This window comes from Sinohyriopsis cumingii, chromosome 2 (assembly GCF_028554795.1).
Source record: "Sinohyriopsis cumingii isolate HCF-2022 chromosome 2, ASM2855479v2, whole genome shotgun sequence".
In the NCBI taxonomy this organism is placed as follows: domain Eukaryota; kingdom Metazoa; phylum Mollusca; class Bivalvia; order Unionida; family Unionidae; genus Sinohyriopsis; species Sinohyriopsis cumingii.
Genome location: NC_142962.1, coordinates 83,152,164 through 83,177,118, shown reverse-complemented (window position 1 = coordinate 83,177,118; position 24,955 = coordinate 83,152,164). Strand labels below are relative to the sequence as shown.

The 24,955-nt window shown below is 35.5% G+C and overlaps 1 protein-coding gene across 1 annotated transcript in view; it reads right to left on the bottom strand.

The window, feature by feature from the left end:
* Positions 1–24,955, bottom strand: part of LOC149805293 (protein PALS1-like) — a 181,671-nt gene that overhangs the window by 93,458 nt on the left and 63,258 nt on the right. The window contains exon 4 of the mRNA XM_089933875.1: positions 12,071–12,131. Within this exon, the coding sequence (XP_089790001.1) occupies positions 12,071–12,131 (61 nt within the window). The remainder of the gene's footprint in view (positions 1–12,070; positions 12,132–24,955) is intronic.

Below are 24,955 nucleotides of genomic sequence, written 5' to 3'. Positions count from 1 at the left end.
ATCTAATTGTCTACATGTTTTCCACTGGTGCATCAACGACTCTCATTCGGCCACTAATACCTTCAAGCAACATTGCCTTATCGCTGAGGATGACCGCAATTGCTCTGTAGGGACCGAAAACACCTGCTGCACCAGTAGGATCGGGAACTGGCAACGTACCGACACGAGCTCGAAAGTGAACATCAACAACAGACTGCTTGGATAAGTCAAGATGCTCCAGTGAAAAGTAATAAATCGGGTACAAGTTTGTAAAATCAAACAGTGATATTTGCGTCCCAGTATCTATATTTAGGTTACGCGCCAGGAATGTCAACCAGCGATGATATGCGCGCGCCACATGATTATTTGTTTAACTTAATGATATATCTTCGGATGGTTCTTGCTGGCCGTTTATTCTCAACGAAACCTCAGTAACGTCAAGTTTGTCAAATATCATATGAGACTTTAGCTGATTACCCATCCGACTAATATCCTGCAGCGCAATAAAGATATGTCGTGGCACTGAAACTCCTTGTTGTGATGCTATATGCCAAGTAAACACATCCCTGACTTGACTTTGAACAGCGTCTGTGGTTACTGTAAACCACAATAGCAATGATTTACCATACCAGCATGACCAGCACCAGCTCCTCGCCAGATTGCTTTATTGTCATCGCTTTTTCTGTTAAGCATAACAGTGTGTTTAGCTCCAAAGACGACCTTCTGGACATCTCTGCAAAATCCAAAGATGTGAGAGAGTGGAATCACGCATGAAAAATTTCTGGTATTCCCTGACAACATTGCTCGGCATGTTGCAAATCCCAAGTTGTATTCGGGGTTAATATTTACAACTACCGACTCCACATCAGCGTTGGCATTGCCGGCATTATTTCTTGGTTGTCTCAGAGTATACTGAATATGATCAGCGTTATCGGTGATATCCTTGGCAAACATCATTGATGGACCGGATGACCTTGTAAAGTTGTCAGAATATCTCGCCAGACCAATTACTGTTGTGGCAACATCGACATCATTCTGAATTATTTCGATATTTTTCCCATCAATCATGTATGCGGCGCTATCAAACAACGCCATGATCCCGTTGTTGACAAAACCAACTTGGTCATTGGCGTCGTAGTAAGTACCATCCGCCTTTGTAAGACTGCCTTCTACTTCAATAAACGCCTCAGATGGTAAGAAATATCTACTTGTATCATGAACTTGAAGTTCAATACGCCCTCGCTGATTTGGAACTCTTGCATCATAGGAATAAAATTGATAATCACGCACCGATTTGTCTCTGGGAACCGGCGCATCTATATCAAATGCTACATCAGCTATCGGTTTAAACATTTTATACTACTGCATGTGATTTCAAATGGATGACAGTCCGCTTCCTGCTATTAAATTTGCTGTGATATTTCTTTGCGCGTCAGATTCCAGCGCCGCTAGTTTTTGATTTGCGGCTTGATTTATTATTTTACTGACTTCCGCGGGCATGGTTTCGGTGGTTGGTAATTTCACCGGTTTGCATCTCATTAGTCGCACTAGTCTTTCTTTGACCGCTGAGAGCGCCTTGCCAGCAGCGCTAACAATTGCACCAGGAGCTTTTTCACCAACAACATTAATGGCCTTCATCGATAATTGTTTTGCAAGGGGACCTAATTTTGGTGCTAACCCAGCAAATAATTTTTGAGCGGTATCGCCAAGTCCATCTCCTTAAGCTGCGCTATAAATCGGTAATCGTGAGTTTACTGCTCTGACCCGCACAGGCGCATAGTGACTGTTGTACATAACCATATTATGTTATTTGTTGTCATGTATCTAATCGCTTTAGTCACTATCAACAAGTTCATGAACGAGTTTTTGATATATGTAAGCATCCATAACACCACCTTGAAATAATCACTGACAAATATCAGCGGCTTCATTAATTATTTCCCAGGAGTTGTTTCCGGCACGTCTTCCTCCGATAAGAACTTCTAGCCAGGACACATCATTGAAAATATTATCAGGGCAAGGAATTCCAAAACCGCTGCCAGTGGGTGGTTGTTGTTTCCGCAAGGTAGAAGTAAGAATGGGTTGAGATTTTTTACCCGGTAGTTGAATTGTTCCAGATTGTGTCGGAGGAAGAGGAGTAGCTGGGGGGGGGATGGTAATGTTTGTTGCGGACCAAACAATAAATCATAAATTGGCAACGAAGATGGATCATGTTCTTCCAAATGCCCTTGGGATTCATCAACTAACAATGGCTTAGATGGATCGTGTTGTTCCAAACTCCCGGGGGGCAAATCAGCTAGCGATGGCGAAGATGGATCAGCTACATCTACGTGCGGTACTACTATTGTTTTTTCTGGTATTTTTTGGGGTCTTCCTCGTTTTTTTTCTCTGTTTGTTGCAACGGCGCAAGGGGTGAAAAGTCTTCCTCCCGCAACGGAGAAGGGTCTTTTTGACGTTTCTTTCCTTGTTGTTGTCTCTTTTGTTTTTCTTGTTCTCTTTGCTCTTGTGCTAATCTTTTTTCTTCTTCCTTTTTCTGTTTATTTTGCTCTTGTATTATTCTTTGTTTTTCTGTTTTTTTCCGCCAGTTGCTGCTCACGCGCTGTTTTATGCTTTTGTTTTTCTTGTTTCTTTTGCTCTTGTGCTAATTTTTGTTTTTCTTCTTGTTCTGTATTGTAGTCTCTTATCCCATTAGCAAAAAATGGATAACCAACATCTTCTCTATCTATGGTATAATCGTTTGTAGCTATTTTATACAAACAGTCACCCCAATTATCTTTCTTTACATTTTTGACATACTCGGGTTTTAAATATTGAGCTTTATTCTGATAATTTTCGGCAGCAAACTTACCAAAAAGATACCTACTGTTGGCATCTGTTAATTTAAATTCCTCAATTTTTTTTATACCCTCGGGGCTAAATCTTGATTTGAGATCAATCATTTTTCGTCTAGCAGGTTGCAGCGCGGATTCTTCTCGCAATATTTGAGTAAGACTTCTTTTTTCTTCGGGGTCCCTAATAGCAGTTAAAACCTTTTCAGTGGCTGCAGTGACAGGTTGAAATAACTCCCTTGCTTCAGCTGCGTATTCAACTTGTGCTTGTTGTTGTAATTGCACATCTTTTTAAAACTTTTCCTTCACCAGGATATATTTTTTAAGTGCTTCTGCTCACTCCCTAGACAGCCTGGCTGTGTAAGATTCTGAGTGTACCATTATTTGGTATAAGTAATTTTTAATTTATATCCTCGGTTGGTTAGATAAAATTTTTGGATAGAAAGCAGCAGAAGGGCTGACGACAACAAAACGCAGCAACAACGGCGTAGGGTTAGCCCTCCATTTCAGCGTTTGGAGGCTTCTAAAAAGTTGTGGGATTCAGCCCCTTCTGACGGCAACGACAACAAAACGCAGCCAATTACGTTTACAGTGATGAGTTCATCATCGCGTCAACGCATTTTTTTACAGGGCTTATTTTGACATTTGGAGGCTTCTAAAAGTTGTGGGATTCAGCCCTTCTGCTGCTAAAGCATTTCATTCAGAATTTGTTTCATATTTCAGACAAAACTATACCATCTAACTCTGGGTTTCTGTCTTCCTTTCGCTAGCAGCAAATGTGTAAAAGTGGTAAATAAAAAGTTAAAAGATATGAACTATCCAGATTCATTTTGCATGAATTCATTGTTACTTACACTATCAACATCATGGGCTAGAATTAATACAGCTGGTGTGTTGCATTGCCATCAATCATATGTCCCTGCCACTTGCTTGCTCTTGCAGAAAATATAAAGCAGACTGGCATGCTATTGACTCATGGTAATATTTTAAAGCCCAATGACCAGTGTGCCATCTAAAAACAGTTTTCATGTTGTGACATACCAATATATCAACCAGTACAAAAGAGTGTCATTGCCATAAATATAAATGTCAAACAGAAAACAACAGGTTTTGTTTTTGTTAAGTTGTTCCTTTTTGTGTTTTACACTGTACAGTTTCTGACTGGGGAAAGTGTTCAAAATCAAACATAATGGCAACCAGAGGCAAATACACTGGTTTGCCATATTGTGTAGTTTTGCTATTTCTGGTGTTGGTGGAATTTCTGATGGTGGTCGTGTTGGTGTTTTATTGCACGGCAAAATGGCACTGCAACACAAGCATGTTATTTAGTGCCAAGGCAACTGGAGTAAAGTACCGTACGCATGGATACACTGCTGAAACAGTCATGGGCTAATCCAATGGTAGGATCTGAACCCACATCCTTCTGGTCATATGCCCCACACACTAGCCACTGAGCTCCTACTTCCATTAGTCACCATTTCTGGTAATTTCTTTAATGTATTTTACAACAACAAAGAACTCAAATGGAATCTGCATGGGTGTACCAAAAGTCCATTTAATTTATATGACTCTGTTCTCATAAATGGCGAGAGGAAACAAGTACCTGTTTTTAAAATACAAGTAATGTTTAAAAGAAGTTAATAATTATAAGTAATGATAGTGAAAATTTGCATTGTGTCCATATATGTCTGGAAACACATGTCACAACCAATTATAAAAAAGGCATTGAAATGAAAACCTGATTTTACTATGTCAATGATCAAATAATGTACTTCATATTCAAACATTCATTTCCTTATTTGTGTGAACACCACACAGACCTCAAGCTAAGATAAACAACATGTAGCAAGCCTATGAGATGACCTCCATTCAATCAAAAGCTGAAATGTTGTATCTGAATTTTGGCCCCACACACAATTCCCATGCCGTATATTTAGTTTCTTTTAAAAATTCAAACAATATAATTTGATAAAGAAAATTTATTTGTGTATTTTGTAATAGGTTTCCTATTTCTTGCCACAGATCAAAATAGGTTTGTCCATTTTATGTATGTAAAGTGATTTGTGGTGAATTTATTGTAGTTGTCACCCCATTAGTATAATTATTAAGATTGTCTACTGTAATCAAATCTGTTTTGAGTTTGTTAAATTGTTTTGGAAAAAGATTATTTTGGATAGTTTTTTATTTCTTGTGATGAGAGCTAGCCAGGATGGAATCATACAGACTGATCCTGGCATACTTATATTTAAGATATTATGTAATAGTTTCTAATAAATGTAAGGGTCATTTTGTTAACATTAGTGTATGCTAACCATGAGAAACTTGACTGATACTGGCGTTCACACATTTCACGAAACGTGGCTGCAAAAATGCATAGAAGTATTAAGGATCTAGATGTTGTTGCTATTATTTGGGGTTTAAGGCCATTTCTCAGCACAGGATAGGCTATACACAGCGGACGGTATAACTGGCAGAGGAAGAACCCAAGAAAACCTCATTAAGAACCGCCAACACATGGGAAGCTACTGGCAGTATTCTCACATAGAGCCTGAGACTCTAAACCACATGAACAGAGGTGAGATGAAAGTTAATGCTAGAAAATTAACAAATTAATAAAAAAAATTCAACTTAGTAGGGGCCAAGTTTTTCATTTCTGGAATGAACAGAGTTTTGTGACATACCCACTAGCTAGCACATATACAATCTGATCTGATATCATACAGTGCAGGATTGATCAAGTATGCTGCTTGGTTTGCCCATAACTGTTGTTGGGTCAACAGTTTCAAGGGACTAAAGTTAGTATATATGTGTACAAAGTGTAGTCAGTAAGTGAAGTTAAATGTTGGGGAGGTGGAATCTCAAAGAGTAACTCTTAAGATACAATAAAAGTGGACATTTGAAGCTCAACTGGGCAAAATCAATTTCCAAAAATTCAAGATAAGTCCATTTCCTTTTTTTAAATGCTGAATGTGGAAACCATCTCTGATATTATTTAGCAATAACAAGATTTAAAAACAAGCTGCTCTAGTACATATAATGGATGTCAGCTTGGTACCATTTTCATTCTGGACAAAGCAGACATCATTAAAAGTTGGGTTTTTTTGGTACAAAAGAAACAATTAACAACCTGTCATATGATCTTCCATTGTGACTTCAAGGTTTTTAAGGCTATTATCATGGCAGGCATAATGGAAGTATGACTGGTACCATTTTCATTTAGAACCAACTACACATCTTAAGAAGTCTATTGGTGAAAATAACATGTTGATATAGCCATCTAATTGAAGAAGAGCAGCGATAACTACTTTCAATATATGACTTTCAAAACAAATAGCATTAACAAGATTTTCACGACGGTTGCTGAAGTGGCTAAAATAAATGTTATATTGGTGCCACGGTCAATTAAGATCAACTGCACATAATAAAAAAAATTCTGAAGAAAACCCCAAATCAGTATGTCTTTCTGTTCTAACAGAGTTGTGATAAGATTTTAAAGCTGCCATACTGTATGTCACATCAGCATCATTTTTATTTAGCAACAGCTAGACATCACATGAAGTCCATCTGTGAAAACCCCACATTGATATGACCATCCATTCAGAAGGAGTAATGAAAATTTTCAAGTTCACTACTGTAGTGACCATACTGGACATCAGATCAGCACCATTTTCATTTTGGACCCCACTAGACAAAAGGTCTTTAGTATAAACCCCATGTTCGATATGACCATCCATTCAGTAGCAGAGATAATAAGATTTTCAAGTGGCCATATTGGACATCAGATCAGCACCTTTTTCAACTAGGACCAACTAGACATCATGAGAAGTGATGATCCCATGAGGATATAACCATCCATTTGGAAGCAGCCAGAACAAGATTGTCAAGACTGCTATTGTGGTGGCCATACTGGACTTCAGATTCACACATTTTATTTAAGAACAAACTAGACATCATAAGAAGTCTTTTAGTAAACACACCATGTTGATATGACCAACAATGTAGGAGGAGTAATGATATCAAGAGTTTCAAGATGGTCACTGTGATAGCTGCACTGAACTTCAGATCAGCGCCATTTTAGTGCTAAAAAAATATGATAGCCAGAAATCCGGGGCCCCTCTAATTTCAAATAAGGCCCCTCCTGTATGTTGGGCTTGTCAAAAAGAAATATAACTCGCCTAAGAAAACTATTATCACACTGATGAAATGTGGCAATTTATTTTCAAGATGTTGAATTACTATTAAATTATTCATATTTATCCCCATGTTTACCCCATAACCTCATAAAGATCTCAACTTATCATACTGTACTTCTATCAAAAACGGTAAACTTGATCTGTGAATGGGGAACAGATTGCCTAGGGAACTATAACTAGATGTAGTGCTCACATGGAGTTAACACGTGTTTCTAAAACAACGTTTGGCTGTGCCAGAAACCAGCTAGAACCAGTCTGGTGGGTACTGAACTGTTCCAGCAATTGTTTCAACCATCGCAGTGATGCATGGCCATGTAATGCAATTAAGGCTATCATGTGTACATGACAAGCTAACTAAGTACATTCGTGTTGTTATCTGGAAAGTTTAAGCCAACTGTGGGACGATTTTCTAGTTATTATAAGTAATAAAGGGATCAAATATGGTCATGTTGGCTTTTGAGTCTTTAATTAAAAAGATAAAAAGGAAAGACTGACTAAAAATGATTTTGGCAAAAACACTTATGTAGTTTGATGTTTTTTAATGGTCTAATGTTTTAATTGCTATTGCATTCTTCAAAACCGTCCGTCTCGGGTTCAAACCCTGGCAGAGTCATACCAAAGACTTATAAAAATGGTACTAACAGCTGCCTTGCTAGGCACTCAGCATTAAGAGATTAGTGTTAGGACTGGTCGGCCTGGTGTCATGATAATGTAACTGGGTGGGACATGGTGCTACGTGTCTGAGGCATGATGCCTCAGTAGCAGATATCACTATTAACTGCCACAATGCAGATATCGTAGCAATCTGACTGAAAAACTGTTAAAGCTATGTTAAGATCCAAATCACACACACACACATGCATTCTTCAAAATCTTTCAAGTTATGAATAGTAATTCAGCTTTCCCTTGCTCACGCTTACACTAGTGTGACGAAACATTGGTTAAACATATGAAGCGGCACCTATGAACAACATCAAAGTGTAAACAGAAACTAATAAATCAAGACAATGTTTCAGATGCTAATGGACATAAACACTTTTAATCCACTGAGTAAGAAGGACATTGTTAGAGTAAACAGAACAATGGTTAACCTCAGAAACAGGAGGAAAACAATACTGTGCATTACATTTTTTGACATACAAATAAACACACGAGTCATTTTAATATGATTTTATTATTTTATATCTGAAGTGTAGCAACTGCAATGATGGGTGACAAACAGCATTAAAAAAGAGGCAATATTGGGCATATGGAAAAAATAGTCCAGGCTTGCAGACTCTGAGTCAGGGCTTGCGATTTTTTAAGTCACCAACCCTCAGCCTGTGTTGAAAACATTTTTCTTTGAGCATTGATTTTCATTTAGGACCAACTAGACATCATAACAAGTCATATAGTAAAACTCCATGCTGATGTGATCATCCATATAGGAAGAAAATTTCAATATGGCTGCCCTATGTACCAATTATTGACATGACTGGAAATTTACATCACAGAATATTTCAAAAGGTCCACAACACTTTTTGTTGATTATATGATTTCTTTTCACAGCATGTTATTGTAATTATTAAAACTGTATAAGATTTTCTTTTCTTTCATTTATGGTGAAACAGAAGTTACAACCATGTCATTTTTACATCAAATCCCTCCACACACACCCCCATTCATACTGCTTTAATACATCTTGGTAAAAATTACCATATCAATCATTGTCATAATGTAACATCATTCTGAACTACCGTATATACTTACTTGTAAGTCCAACAGTAAAAAAAACAGAAACATAATCTCCAGATCAGGTCTAAAATTGTTTGTTCCTCGATTACTCCTTACAAATTGCACAGATTTAGATCTAATGGAGAATTATCAATGGCAGATCTAGGTCTGTACTATTTTCAGCTGGATGTAAATGTAGAGCATATTTGGTACATGGTAAACAGACACTTTACAAAAGCAGACTCCCTTTCAGTTTACGGTTTGTAGTAACAACACAACTGATGAAGGCTCATACATATACCTTAGGAATAAAAGTTAATTCACATTCTTCAACAATCTTGTCACCAACAGATGTCCCAATCTACACAGCTCTAAAATATCTACAACTAAGGTACATGTATTAGCTTCACACTATCCTCAAGTCTAATCAGTCAACATAATAATGTTGTGTGCTACACACTGCAATCTCAAACCCAATTATGTTTTTATCAGTTCTTAATTGTATAGCCAGGACCAACCTGATCCTAGACCATGAAGTTCAAATTTGTAAGGGGGGGGGGGGGATACTGGAGTACTTGAGACAAGAGCATACAAATCTAGCCTGCCTAAAGCAACCTGGCTAAAAGGAAATGAAGAAAGATGTGTAAATATGACAAGGGAACTCCTACCAATATGTTTAAACTTAATGACAAAAATCCAAGTCAAACTAGGGCCATACATTTAGCTGTTACATTTGGTTGGAAAATGGAGAAAATCAAGCTTGATGTATGTCTTCTCAATGTAAAGTTTTATACCAAATATTTGGCTTCTATTCATCCAGTTCTAAAGTTACTAAAATGGAACTTATAATGGCTGTAAAGTGATGTGATTTGACACTAATAGGCAATGTTATAACTAAGATGGGAGCATAAAAAACCCAAAAGGGATCCTTACTTCAATCATGATCAATATTTTGTTATTATATATTGGCAGTTTACCACTTTATTTTATTCAGAATGATGAAATGTTATACTTGTACAGCCAAAAATATAATTCTATAAAGATTAGGATTACAGTACCACTCAAATAATCAGAAACTTACTTTCCTTAATTTCTGGTACAAGTAGCATTTTTATAGTCATAATACTTTCATGTGTGTGTGTGTGTGTGTGTGTGTGTGTGTTTGTGTTGTGTGTGTTTGTGTGTGTGTGTGTGTGTGTGTGTGTGTGTTTGTGTGTGTGTGTGATTTGGATTTTTAACATTGCTTTAACAACTTTTCAGTCATATCACTACAATGTCCGCAGTGTGGCAGTTTATAATGATGTCTAGCACTGGGGCATCATCATGCAGACATGTAGCATTATGTCCAACCCAGTCACATTATCCAGACACCAAACCGACCAGTCCCAACACTAACCTTTTAATGTCCAGTGCCTAGCGAGGCATCTGTTAGTACCATTTTTATAAGTCTTTGGTATGATTCAGCTGGGGTTCGAACCTGCAACCTCCTGCATATTTTCAAGTAGCAAAAATCTGGCTATTTTCAACATCTACTAGCATGTTTTGTATTCTAAATACAAAATATCACCTGCAAGAAACTTTCAATACATATTTTTAAGACTGTTATTTTGAGGCATATCAGAATTTGAAAAAAGCTTGCTAGTTTCAAATTTAAGCCATGCTGACTGGTGTTTATAGCACAATTTACATTCATGAATATTTCTGGCCATATCTTGCTGAGGATAGGGAGCTAAGCACCTTTAACTACAGACACAGAGAGGCATTCAATAATTAATGGGTATCAAACCTATAACCCTTAGAAAATAAGTCACATGCTATAACAACTGTGCTACTGCAGCTCCTTTCCAAACTGTGATGCGGAACTAATGTTACTGTGCAGAAAACATTTTCCTTCTTTTAGTTGCTCTGACTTGACCCCCATTCCTAAATCAATAAATAGGTCTGGTGTCTTTCTGATCTCAAACACAGGCCATGTACATAGTTTTATCAAGGTATCTGGTATGCAAATCTTGTCCTTGCATAGAGAAAGCTTTCCTTCATTCAGTTTCTTTGACCTTTTGACCCTGACCTTTAACATTCTGAGCCCAAAATCAATCATTTCTTCGTTGTAATGGTAGATATTAGCAAACTTGAATTGCTGTGCAGAAATGAAATAGGAAACAGACAGATGCATGTACATATCAATGGTCATCATAATATGAAAAACTGTCTTTATTGACTGGTGTATTATCAATGGTATATAGAGTAGTACAGTTGTGGCTACTACTGGAATATTTGTTTGTACTTGAGAACAATGACATGAGACTATACATTCTAAATATATCTCCTGCCTCACACAGAAATTGCTAACTTGTGGGATGGTCAAAGTTGACAGTTTGATGAGGTTGCAAAATGACAGAACAAAGATTTCTTAAAGTATTTTCACATGGTGCAGCAATCTGATTTATACTGATACATATATGCATAAATGTACCATATATGCTTGCTTAGGAGTTCAGCTGTAAACAACAAAGACCATGATCTGTCATTACCTAATATGCCAGCAGATCAGAGTATATGCTGCTTGTTCTACTGATTACTGCTAACCAACTCCATAAACCAGATCTGCTGGTACATTATGTAAAGGCAGATCATAGTCTGTGTGGTTTGCAGTTGGATTCAACTTGTAAGCAAGTATGGTAAAAGCAAGTATGGTAACTAAGTGATATATATATATATATATATATATATATAAGATACTATAGAGTCAGCAAAATTAGTTTTTTCACAGGCTAGTTTATAACTGGCGTCTTTCTATTATTCATCTTTATCCCACATTTGGACAACTGGTTTTATTCACCTAAACTGATGGGCAATCTGCTCTTCCAGACTTGACAAGCAAACTTTATATAAATTAACTTGTACATTTTATCAGGTAGTCATACAGGGTAAGAGACACTCTGTCTTACATGCAGTTGAAACACTGTTAAAAATATTTTTTAGAATCAATGTAAAGGTTTAGTCTGATCATGTGAAAAAGCATATCATATGTAATAATAAAAAAAAAACACATGACAGACACACTGTATTTCTCTATCTTCATATAGTAAAATAAACCTCTTTACCTAAAAATGGGATTGGTAACATTAACATTCCCAGTAAATGGGACTGATCAACATAAACTTGCTATAAATCAAGTCCAACTGGTAACAACATATACCCTAATCTGCAGTTGCAATAAGAACTGTAAGATTAGGGTCTACGTTGCTTGTCCTAGCAATTAAACCTAACAGACTGCATAGATCCAGAGCTGGGTATATGCACTTTTTCAGTCAGATCTGACTTGAACATGAGTATAGATAGTAACTTGTTACCTACCTAGATTATGGCTCTCTTTTTGCTTCCGCACCCGCAGACAAATTGATTTGGTTTGAATACACTGTGGAGTAGAAAAAAAGAGCATGAGACTAAGTTTTAGTTCTTTCTAAAGAATATGCTATGATTCTGACCAGTCTGATTAAATTGCCTAAGACTATCCTCAAATCAAGAAATTATTCTCCATGATATTTTTAAACACTTTCTAACTGAAGATGTGAAAAGTGCCAGACAGCCAAAGCCAATAATGTCAGAAAATTAAACAATGCATAGACTATATAATATATAATATATGAAGTTCTTTGGAATGCATAATACATAAAAGTATGCAGTGTCGAGACTGATGGTCAGAGTGGATAACATTGTAGTGGTTGGATGAAACAAATCAGCCCTACGCCCTCAGATGGAGCTGCTGATCAAATAATGGAAATGTGTGTGGTTCAGCCAACTCCAGCTTTACTTAAAAACTGAGTTTCAAGCTCTTCATCAACAACAGTAACAAAAATACAGTTATACATGTAATTTTTATTGTTTTGGATGGAAATGACACATCTGTACTATCAATGCATAAGCTAGCATTTTTTTTCTTTCTTTAATTTTAATCATGTGTAATGGTACAAAATTTTGTGGAGATAATTTTACAGTACATTCTGTCATGGTCAATGTAACTCGTAAAAATTATGTGTGATGCATGAGCTAGACTCACAATATATTGCTGACTTCAAGGGATGGGATCTGCCCTGTTTGGGGCATGGTCCAACAAGATGTGTCAGTGTAAGGTTAAATGGTGGAAAATTAATTGCGACTAACCAGGGCAAAAATTTTGGGAAATCTTGCGCCATTTGAAACAAGTGTCATAAAATGATATTTTCCAGAATAGTTTTTAATAAAGGCAGGCTTAGAAAAAATTATTCCGACTTCAATGGAAAGTGTTAAAATTTGTTGGTGATTAGAGAAAGTAACCCTGTTTGGCTGAACTAAATGAGGAGGTGTGTAGTCCCAACAGAATTGAAGTTTTAAGTGAACCTTGCTCATGAAATTAAACAATCTAAGTTTCTGAGGCAAGCCACAATTTAGCTCTGGGAAATATCAAGCATTTCTCGTTAGGTTGTCCAAAGGACGTGTGTTGGAAAGTTTAGGACATGAGAAAGAGATCCAGCTGCATAGTAAGAGTGAGTCTCAATAAAGCACATGATTAGTCTCAATTGCAAATAATATGTTGACTGAAGTTTGTCATTATTTGTTAGATTTATCCATTTGAAATTCATACATCACTTTTCCTTCAGTTCAGAAAATAACTGTACATGCAGCTGTCTTGAATGTAATAGAAATCATGTAGTGTAACGATTTCATGCATTTCTTCAGACATGAATGGTGAGAAGTAAATTATCTGTCTTAAATGCATTGTATCATGTATACTGAGAATTAATTTTTCTCTGTCTAGAAATGTATGTTAATGAATCGCTAAATTAGCAAAGTAATATAGTTATGACCAGGAGTGAAGTCCATTAATTTATTTATGTAATTAAGTTGTGAATTATTTTCAAATGAGAATCAATGGTGTTAGTGTTAAGAATGTGTGGCAAGTGACAGCTCATTCTGCTAATTTTATAGCCACAGCAGTGTGTAATGGTTATCAAGGAAGTCTCATGATGTCATGTTCCAGAGAATGCACTTAGCCCCTATAAAGCAGCAGAAAATGCAACATACAAATCTAAAATATTGACCTGTGACCTTGTAGACCGAATAAATAAGATAGGACAATATACCTACCAGTGAAAACTTTCAAGTAATGTTATTGACTTTGCCAAGTTTTCATGCTTCATGTAAAATAGAATGATCAACTAAGCCAAAAGCTTTCATAAAATCAACTAACACAACTCCCACTAGATCTCCACCATCTGAAGGTTTGAGACATTTTTCAGTTACTACCACAAGCAGTTGCACATGATTATTTGGGCAAAAGCATGTCAAACACAACACAGATTTGTTTTCAAAGAAACCTAATTAAGGAATTATGATTTTTTTTTCAAAAGCATTTGAAAGATTAAGGGGGGTCTATGACAGTTAATATCGTCATAAGGAACAGATTTATGAAAATGTTTAACTTGGCCTCCTTCCATTTTTCTGGAAATGTACTTTTTATATAAAGATTACATCCATGTTCTGAAATGAAATATGCTGCTTTCCATAGTAATCTTGATCAAATATATCAGCACTTGTGTATTTTGCTAGTCTAAACTCTGAAGATACATCAGTACTTTACTGCAAGTTAGAAAAGGCAATTCATCAAATGTTTTTTCAGGAAGTTTTTCCTTGCAAAGGTCTAAAACTTTATCATGGTTACAAGAAGTAACAGGTTCTGTTGCATTATCAATAGCAAAAGCTAGTGAACCCATTAGCAATAACGTATTGTCATTTATATTGACGTAAACACCATCTTTTATTAAGGCGAAAACATTATCAGGACATGAATTAAAGGAACAACCTTATCCATCGTGAGTGTGGATACATCATTCATTTGTTGGTAATGTGATATTTTTATAACTATGTATGCCTTACAATTTTATTCCTCATATTTTGAATTGGTAAATATCTCCAAAGCTTTAAATTATGTTTTATAATCTTTCATAATTTCAAATGTAAGGCAATTTGTCTAACATATTTACCTCCATGCTTTTGCAAAGAAATATGCCTAGGCCAAATAAAAAAGCATGTGTGGTTCTGGTTACCCAACTGACACTATTTTTAAAATGCCAGTCTTATATTTTTTAGTGAATAAAATAAAATTTTGGAAATAAGACACCCAAACCTCTGGAAGTGGGGGGGGGGGAATACAAAGGGATTTAACTATGATCAAAGTTCAATTCTTATGGATTATGCTTCCTGTAAATCTACCTGGACCCCCACCCACCCCAAAAAATATATTAAAAGGTCTGTTATAACCTACCTAGTATACCCTAACTTTTTCTTTTTACAAATATAACCAAAATCACATATTTCTGTATCTGACCTCATCAATAATGTGTCAAAAGTGAGTACTACAAATTTAAAGCATCACTGATCTAATAAATAAAACTTGTATAATATCCAATGGAATAGAATTGAATTCATCTGGAACTTCCCACTGACATTTAAAAAGATCTACAAGAAATTGTATGGTGGCATGATTCAGGGTTGAAAGCATTGGTCTTGCATGTTAGAAATTTCAGTAAATGGTCACCCAGGCCAATGATGGGCACCTCATTAAAGAGCAAATTACTCAAAATATTGGAATAAATACGGTAAACCACAGTTAGTCTTTTCCAAAGATATCCTAGCAAGTCCAGAACAAATGAGGCCATGTATATGAGACTGTAATTTTTAATTCATGGATTAAGAATAATTCTTTTTGTTTATTCAGAGCTTTTTCGATCTGATCTTCAAGCATTTCATTTCACCATACAGTATAATCTGGATTTCTATAGAGAACCAAAAATATAAAAAGTGCTATTTTTAGATGTCTCTAATCAAATGCATCTGAAATAATTATTATCCAAATCTTTGCTACATTTACATATAATTCTATCACACACAGATTACCAAACCACATGATCCATTACTTTTGTCTTTTTTCTAAAGAAAAAGTGAAATCATTTGATTTGCATAACATTCTTATACTGATTGGTCTCAAGTTTGTTTGCACCCAGTCCAAGCATAGAGATATATTCTTTAGCTAATAAGATACACTGAAAGTTTAAATGAATCAAGTTTACCTGTTGTTGATATTCATGTTTCAGTTCTAACACTGTACAAGTATTCTGCATCAGCAAGGGAGATACATATACATATGAACAGATACACCTGAGTCAAATAAGTCTTAACCAATGAGCAAAGAAGAGTTTTATATACTTTGTCATGTCATAACTACTTATCTTCTACTGACAATTATGATCCATTGTACACAGTTTTTACTATGAGAATCTAACAGTCTTATTTACAAGGATTGCTTACAACTGTCACTGGACATACATTCATATTCACCAAGGAATTCCAGTTATCACTTGCACTAAGAATTCCTTTTTATTTGTTGAACATAGTAATGAATGATAATAGCTTCATAGCTATAAACCTTATCATGACCTGGGCACATGGACTGCTTGTGATGTAGTTGCTCCCCATGTCAGCAGTCAAAGGCAAAATGATTTTGGTTCAGGATAATTTAGGCACAGCAAATAATCTTTTTCCACTCTCCCTGTCTTTGCTGGCTAGAATTCATTATTGGTCTAAGCCATGGTCCAACTGCCATTTAAAAACTGAGAAATGGAAATCATCTAACTTTAGGATTAGGCAGCTTGAGGCATCAATGACTCACCAAAATGATTATTGTGAAAAGTTCTCCAACTTAAAGGGTGTGATGTTAAGTGTTCTCTCAAACGATGTTCCAGAAATACAATGACCATCAACACATCATCATCGATTCCATTTTCTAAAACTTTTCATGCATGTGTGTGTGCGTGTGTATGTGTGTGCTCTGGATTTTTAACACAGCTTTAAAAAACTTTCAGTCATATCACTATAATGTCTGCAGTATGGCGGTTTTCATGACTGAGACAACCCAATTAACAAATAAAAGTCTAATTAAACATTTGTAAATAGTTTACAGTAAGGCCAGTCCATTTTAAACCAATAATCTGAAACAAGGAATGGAAAATAACAAACAGATAGATGCAATAATTGCATAATAGCTATACTGATTAGTTCATGAGTTTTTCTTTGTATCACTGATTTTTTTAAACCAGAATCAAAGAATGGAATAGCTTCTGGATATATCATATTATCCTGAGTATTGTCTACATAATGGCTAAGAAAACAAACCTGCAGACGAGCTACTGCTGTGTCATTAGGACAGGTTATCCATTTGCATATGAAATCAACATGTCAATAGCAAAGAAAAAAAAAATGGCTTCTATTGTGCTAGGTTATTAGTTTGTACATCAGCATTTATCTTCAAAAAGTGTACAGTATGTATCAACCTACATACATTCTGAATGACTTTTGAGACCATTTGTGATAAAAAATAAAACCACTAACTGATGACAACTGATACAAAATAGTACATTGTAAATTAAAATAAAGATAAAAAAAATCTTAATAATGCTTTCTCAAGCAAAACTGACAGAACTATGCCTTCTCAAATATCAAGTACCCGTCTTTAATGATGTGATTGGATGTCAGAAATTGAACATTATGTTAAGAAAGAGTGAAAACAACAAGCTTTGAAAAAATACAATAATTTATTTTCCTGGAAAAATTCTGTAAAAATGAAAAAATATGAACTCACGGTTTTATGGAATCAAATCCAAAAAACAATCCAAAAATAATCCATGAATAAAATTTTTGAAGTCCTAATAACAAAATGTTCTAATGATTTCAAGTCCGAGTCCCGATGAAGAATCCAATATGGAAGACGATATAGAAACAAGAAATATCATTCTGGTTTTGGAAATCTGAATAAATTTTCATAAAAACTTTCCTTGTTCAACAATTTCACATGAGCACACACATTTTCCAAAAAAAAAAAAAATTTATCTTTTTTTAATCAAAGTAATTTGAAATAACTCCAAACAGCACAACATACAACTTCCAGTGTAAGAAAAAGCCCAGCTTCTACTAGAATATCTTTCCAAAACAAAGGTTATATCCTACTCTAAAACACAGAAAGGGGGTCACGTGATAATGTTCCAGAACCTCATAGAAATTATGTGCTTATTAAAGATCACGTACACCCAGTGTGGCCCTGACAAAAACCAATCATTTTATTCTAAGAAATAAAAAAAAAAATTTAAAAAATTGTTTACATCTTAAACACATAGTCCCATCATGACCTCGACAACAAACAATCATTTTAAAATAAAAATAGAACTTATTTATGTGGTTGCTACTAATTTTGAATCAAGGTCAGGATCTAGATCAACACCTGGTGTTTATAAAATGAACAGTCAAGGTCAAACTATTTTCTGGAAAAAGTATCATCTCCAGTGAATAAATTTACATTACAATAGCATGTAATGAAAAATACATATTTTTGTTTCAACTGACAAACAATTAAATTGAAATAAATATATATTAAATCAGATATAATTAAATCAAATATACATAACATAATGACATAACCATCAGAGTTTGTACGATTTTATTTCACTTCAGTTAGACAGGAATGCGATTTTGTCATTAATTTAATCAACATTTATTGTTCTTTTTGAAGCATGAAGTACAATATCACATGATCATTAAAAAGGTATATTGCAAGAAATGCAACAGAAATAAGGATCTAAACGTGTACATTATGATAATGTTGTATTGAAAATATAAATTCAATATGCAAAATGAAGCAATAATACAGTTGTAAAAATACTGTTGTTATGTTAATAATATCCAAAATTCTGATTGGCATTTGGTAGTGTATCACATTACCTTCGCTAGTACTAGAAAAGATCTATCATTATCTGGATGACTACGGTTTTGTTTTCAGTATCAAAAAGTATGCAAATTGCTCCTGAAAGAGATAATAATGTAGATAAATCAATGCCTCTCTCTCTCTCTCTGAACCTCTTTAAAACATGCTTGCTGAGATCATAAACAGCAAACCATGATGTCCATTCTGTGGTGGTCATCAGATGTGACTCCATGAGAAAAAGTATGGTGTGCAGTGTTATTCTCTATGAGATGCTGCTGAATGATGGTCAAGGATTTTTTCATCTTTACACCCATTGTGACAGTAAGAGTTTCAACTAATAGTATGAGCTTTACTGTATGAATGATGACAACACTTAGATATAAGTTTTTAAAAAATCTATTTCTGAGGAGTTTGTAAGATCTTTTACAAAAGGGCAGATTTCTTGGCAATGGGGCAATATTTAAACCTCACCCCACCAAACAGCATACTAATACAAGTAACGAAAATAAACTACATTGGTCCCAAAATTATGAAGGGGTAGCTACATCAAGATTTTCAAGATGGCCACCAGGGTGGACATAGTGGACACCAGATCAACACCATTTTCATTTAGGACCAATAAGACATAATAAAATGTCTTTCAGTGAAAACCTTATTTTGAAATAACCATTCTTTGAGGAGAAGCAGCAATAACAAGATGCTCAAGATTACCACTCTGGCAGCCATAACGGCCATCAGATCAGCACCATTTTCATTTAGAACCAACCAGACATTATAAGATGTCTTTATGTAAAACCCTACATTGCATGAGTTGTCAAGAGTAGCAATAACAATTCTGTCAAGATATTCACTGGTTGCCATATTGAATGTCCAAATGGCACCTTTTCTTTAGGACCAACTAGACATCACAAGAAGTTAAGTCATTTAGTAAAAATTCCATGCAGCTAAGACCATCCATTCACAAACAGTAGCAATAATGATTTTCATGATGGTCACTGTGGTGGCTATATTGTAGATCAGATTGGCACCACTCACTTCGGACCAACTAGATATTATGAACAGTCTTTGAGTGAAAACTCCATGGCAGGGGTCATGCTACCAGGCGAAGTGGGCAAATAAGTCACATAAAAAATGTAAACTTCACCTTCTTCTGTTAGGAAAGTGAAAACAACTTTGCCTTGTGACTTTTAAAGGAACATTGAATGACTATCCTTTCTGAGATGCTTCCTTGGCTTGGCCAGGTTAGTTTCAGTATTATATTGAAGCTCAAGGCAAAATGTAGGCTTCAAGCCCTCAAATAGTTGGTGTTGATATCAAATGCGCAGACAAACAAACTCTTGCACACTCACAGGCATGTGTTTGGATAGCTGACTGACCATTAACCCATTCTTGAGTAAGTTAGCAACTATTACTGCCTAATCTCCACAAGTTATCCTTTGATGATAAAAGTATACAAATTTGTGTTTAGAAACTTAAGCTGATGTAAATAGCAATATATGTTTTAAGAATAGAATTGGTAACAAGAATATTTTAACAAATGCATGTACATTATTTTCTTCATAAAAATCAGTTTGGATCCGTAAGTGAACCTGTCATGGGGAAATTAATGGTGGTCATCGCCTTGTCTGTGAAGTACCACTTTATTAGATTGTCTTTTTGCAAACCACTGGGTAAATATGTTCAGGAATATAAAAAATTCATAGAAAGCAGAGTCTAAATATTACATTACTGAATATTTAGTTTTAAATGCTATTATGTAGGTCAGAAACATATGAGATAATGCTATGTTGTGGAATTAAAGAGATGCTGTAAGGTCATGGTTGTATTCTGAGTTCACTCTTTTTTTTTTTTAAATATGAACAAAAACAAAACAAAACAACAGAGCAGATAATATTTAACCAATGCCTAATGTTACACCAAGTATGAAGACAAATAATAAAACCGTATATTTGCAATCCTGTCAATGGACTGTTGTAATGAAGCTATAAAGTGACTGGTTATATTAAGAAAACCCATCTTTCGAAAAACAGATGCACTTGCATGCTGGCTGTGTCGATTCATTTGAAAAAAAGGATTTGGTTCATTTCCATACATCAAAACCTGTTATGAGAGACCGCCCCTTCTGCCAACAAAAAGTGGTCTATCAAGACAGATGGTCTCTCTTAGCAGGTTTGTACAAAAAGACCAGTTTCCAAGGTCCAGTTTCAGAACAATTTCAAGAACAATAACCACAATCACTGTACATATATTCTTTATTAATAGTTCTTGATAAAATATTGAATGCATTCATCTAAAAACAAAATTATATAGCAATAAAGGTATACAGTAGAACCAGTCTTGAAACACCACCAATTTTGCCCAAAGTATGGTCTCTCAAGAAAGGTGGTCTCTCATAACAGGTCACAATGCTATATAATCAATAAATTTGTGCACTGAGAATGTGGTCACTCAAGACAGTTGGTCTGACATAGCAGTGGTCTTTCAAGACAGGTTTTTCTGTACTTATATCATTAGACATGAAATAACGTTTATGTTTGAAGATCATGTTTTAGCATATGAAATCATTTCTGAGTTGCTCAATTTCCTTTATGACAATCCAAATTTGTTTTACCGATATTTAAACTGCTTTTTTGCGAGTGGTCTGCTCTTTTTCACTTCTTACAGTTGCAATAATTATTTTCTGCAGCCTTAAAATTTGTCTCTTTTTAGCTGGAGGTTCGTCCATTGTTATTAAGGTTCTAGGTGTTAAAATTATTAGGGCTCAGTTGTAATATAGAACATAAAGATGGTTTTGACTGGGTAGTGGGAAAATATGAAAAATCTATACATGTGCACTGCATATATAACAATTAATATGTGTGTGTGTGATTAAGATTTTTAACATTGCTTTAACGATTTTTCGGTCATATCGCTAAGACGTCTGCAGTGTGGCAGTTTTAAAGTGATGTCTAGCACTGGGGCATCATGCTGCAGATATATGTAGCATGATGTCCCACCCAGTCACATTATCTTGACACCAGGCCAACCAGTCCTAACATCTTAATGCTGAGCGCCTAGCGAGGCAGCTGTTAGTACCATTTTTAGAAGTCTCTGGTATGACTCAGCCGGGGTTCGAACCCAAAACCTCCCATATCCGGGGCAGATGCTCTAACCACTAAGCCACTGGAGCAGTAACAATTAATGAAATAAAAAGAAACAATTATCTCATTCAGAAACAGAACCAATTACTCAGAGACAAAAGTCAACAGCTTCATTCAAAGATGACACGTAGGGATTAACTCTACAAGCAAAGTGTGTAACCCAGTCACACAGCTTTGTGACTGGGATGTAATCACTTAACATTGGGGGGAGGGGGATACAACAAAAACATGACAAGTCTTGAACACTATCAATCAAAATGCAAACGATTATTGCTGGTTTCATAGACAATGACCTTATTCACACCCCCCAATACAGATTAACTCTAAAGACAAACAATATATGCGACCACTACTTTAACTTTGGCACTACAAAGGCAATTCGTGACATGTACATTAGCCTGGTTTATGGACTGTATAATCTATCACAAATAGCAACAATCTTTTTTTAAATATACCTTTTGTTTTTGTTATCAGAACAATCATTAATAATCAAGCAGTCGTCATAACTATTGATTACATATAGGTCACTGGTGTCTGTCTCTTCTCGCAATACGGTCATTGATAGGGATGCCAGGTCCAGCGAGACGGCTAGGAAGCAGACTAAGTGCAGCATAATTAGTCTGGTTCCCTGCTCTTTATGCTCACCCATATACAAATATCGGAGAAGAACGCAGCGAGCATACAAAGCAGGGAACCAGATTAGAAAATAATCTACACAGAGGTCTCGCTAGGATTTTAAAACTAGGAGTCCAGGACTCTCATTTTGGTAAAAAATAGGAGTCCCACCATCAAAAGTTGCAGTCCCTTCTTTCCTATAGAATCAACACAGACATGAGTGCATCTATTTTTAGATGGAGGTTTTCGTAATGTAATCACTCACTATAATATAGCTTCATTACAACAATTCATTAACAGGATTGCAAATTTATGGTTTATTTATTTGTATACGTACTTGTAGTAATTTTAGGCAAATAAATAGTATCTGGTTTGCTGTTTTTCCCCGTGTTTTCACAAATACGTGTCAAGTCAGAAAACAGCTTAGACCTTAAAGCGCATCTCACGAATTCCACAACATACCATTGTCCCATATGTTTCTGACCTACATAATTTGCATTTTAAAGTTAAATCTTTAATAAAATAATATCTAGGCTTTGGTTTCAATGATTTGTATATTTTTTTCTGAATATATTTGCCCGATGATTTAAGAAAACAGACAATCTAATAAACTGGTACATCCCAGACTTAGCAAATTCTGCCATTATTTCCCGTTAGGCCTACTGGTTCACTTACAGTTTCAAACTAATTTTATGACAAAATAGTGTATAAGAGGCAGTTAATATATATCCAGATCACCGAATCTGATCTTAAAACACAAGTTTGTATGTTTTATCATCAAAGGATAGCATGCAAGAAATCGACAGTTGCTACCTTACTCGGAAAAAGGTTAATGGTCAATCAGCTATCAAAACATAATGCTTGTGAATGGGCAAGAGTTTGTTTGTCAACGTAATTGATATAAAAACTAGGCCTAGCTACTGATGCCTTGATGAATACATTTCACTACAACACTAGAACTAACCGGGCTAAGGCTAGGGGCATTTTAAAAAAATATGGTATGGTTAGTCAATGTACCTCTTAAATAATCAAGGGCAAAGTCGTTTTCACTTTCCTAACAGAAGAAGGTGAAGTTTACATTTTTAGGTGACTTGTCACCCACTTACAAATGGCATTTTGTCTAAGTCTCAACATGTCTTGATTCTGATGTCACGTGCACTGCTTATTCTGCTACATTCGGAAATGAACACAATAACGAAAGCTAAAGTTGTTTATTTGATGTACTTTTATAAATGACCACATGTACATCTCTGGGTCTTTCTGCCTCTGAATTCAATCACTGTAAATATCAGTACATTTTCCCACCTGGCCGCCAGTCAAAGCCTTTGAACTTGCTGCCCAGCTATTGCATCATGTTCATTTTTATGTACTCTTTATAAAATGGCAACATGTATACACATCAAGGGGTCTTTTAGTCACTGAATTCTGTTATTGTAAATATCAGCACAGCTAACTGATCAACACATTTTCCCACAAAGCAGGTGACCGTAGCAGGACTGGCAAGTCTTTTAATTTTTCCGCACACCTATTACATGCGTACCGAGAACTCCCGCCTCAGTGATTTTCTGCATCCCAGATCAAAAACTGGCGTCCAAATACGCGTAATTAAGCGTTTCCGAGATCTCTGCTACATATACTTTAGTCTGGTTTACGACAGAAACTATAAAACACTATAGGCATAGCTATAAAAAAATCCAACATCAACAGCCAGCCTATTTTAATTTTTTGTTTAAATTTAGAACGGTAAGAGCAGTCATTTTTACGTCGATTAAATAAAGGTCAGAGGAGTTTATCCTTGTTTTTGCGATGCGGTCATCCGTAGCAGTGTCAAAATGCGTATTTTGTCAAAACATCACAGTCGCTGGTTACATTCAGCAGGTGGTTGCTCATTACAGAGCGTTTATATAATAAAATCGATCTGAGCATTATGATTGTGGTCGGAAGTGACAGGTGGTCACTCATAGCAGTTTTTACTGTACTGACTTTAATTCTTCAGCATGTTGTCTATGAACAGTTTTGTCCACAACAAAGAAATTAAGATGAATAGTGATCTTAAAGATGTGTGCATTTGCTCTCAATTACATGGCACAGTGGGTTCTATCAAACAAGTTTAAAAAATGTTTTCAACTGCCATTTTATAGTGAACTTTTAGAAAGTAAAAAGATAAATTTTTACTTAAAGGTAGCTGATTAAGCATTTGTACTAACTTGCAATTACAATACTGTAATCTAATTACTCAGTTAAAATTCATGGCAAAATATAGTGTCTGTTGTTCTCTTTTTAAGTCAAATTACCAAACTACACTGCATATGAATATGATAGTTTTTAAACATGCACCAAATGTGTTTATAATATAGACAAAAGTAACTTCTCCAGAAAATTCAAGTCTAGCTTGACCCCCTGCATGGCAATATGATTTTCTGTTCAGGAGGAGTAGTGACAACACAATTTTCAACACAATATTATATGAAGTCTTTGTATGTAAACTCCATGTAGATATGACCATCCAAAACTAAGATGTAGCAATGACTATATCAGCAGGATGACCACTGGTGGCCATATTGGCTGTCCAAGTGGCACAGTTTTCAAATAGGATCAACAAGACTCTGGGATGGACATGTGAATACAGTTTCATGGCAATCCTTCATGAAGTTTAGTAGGAGTAGTGATAACAACCTTGTGCTAATGGATGGA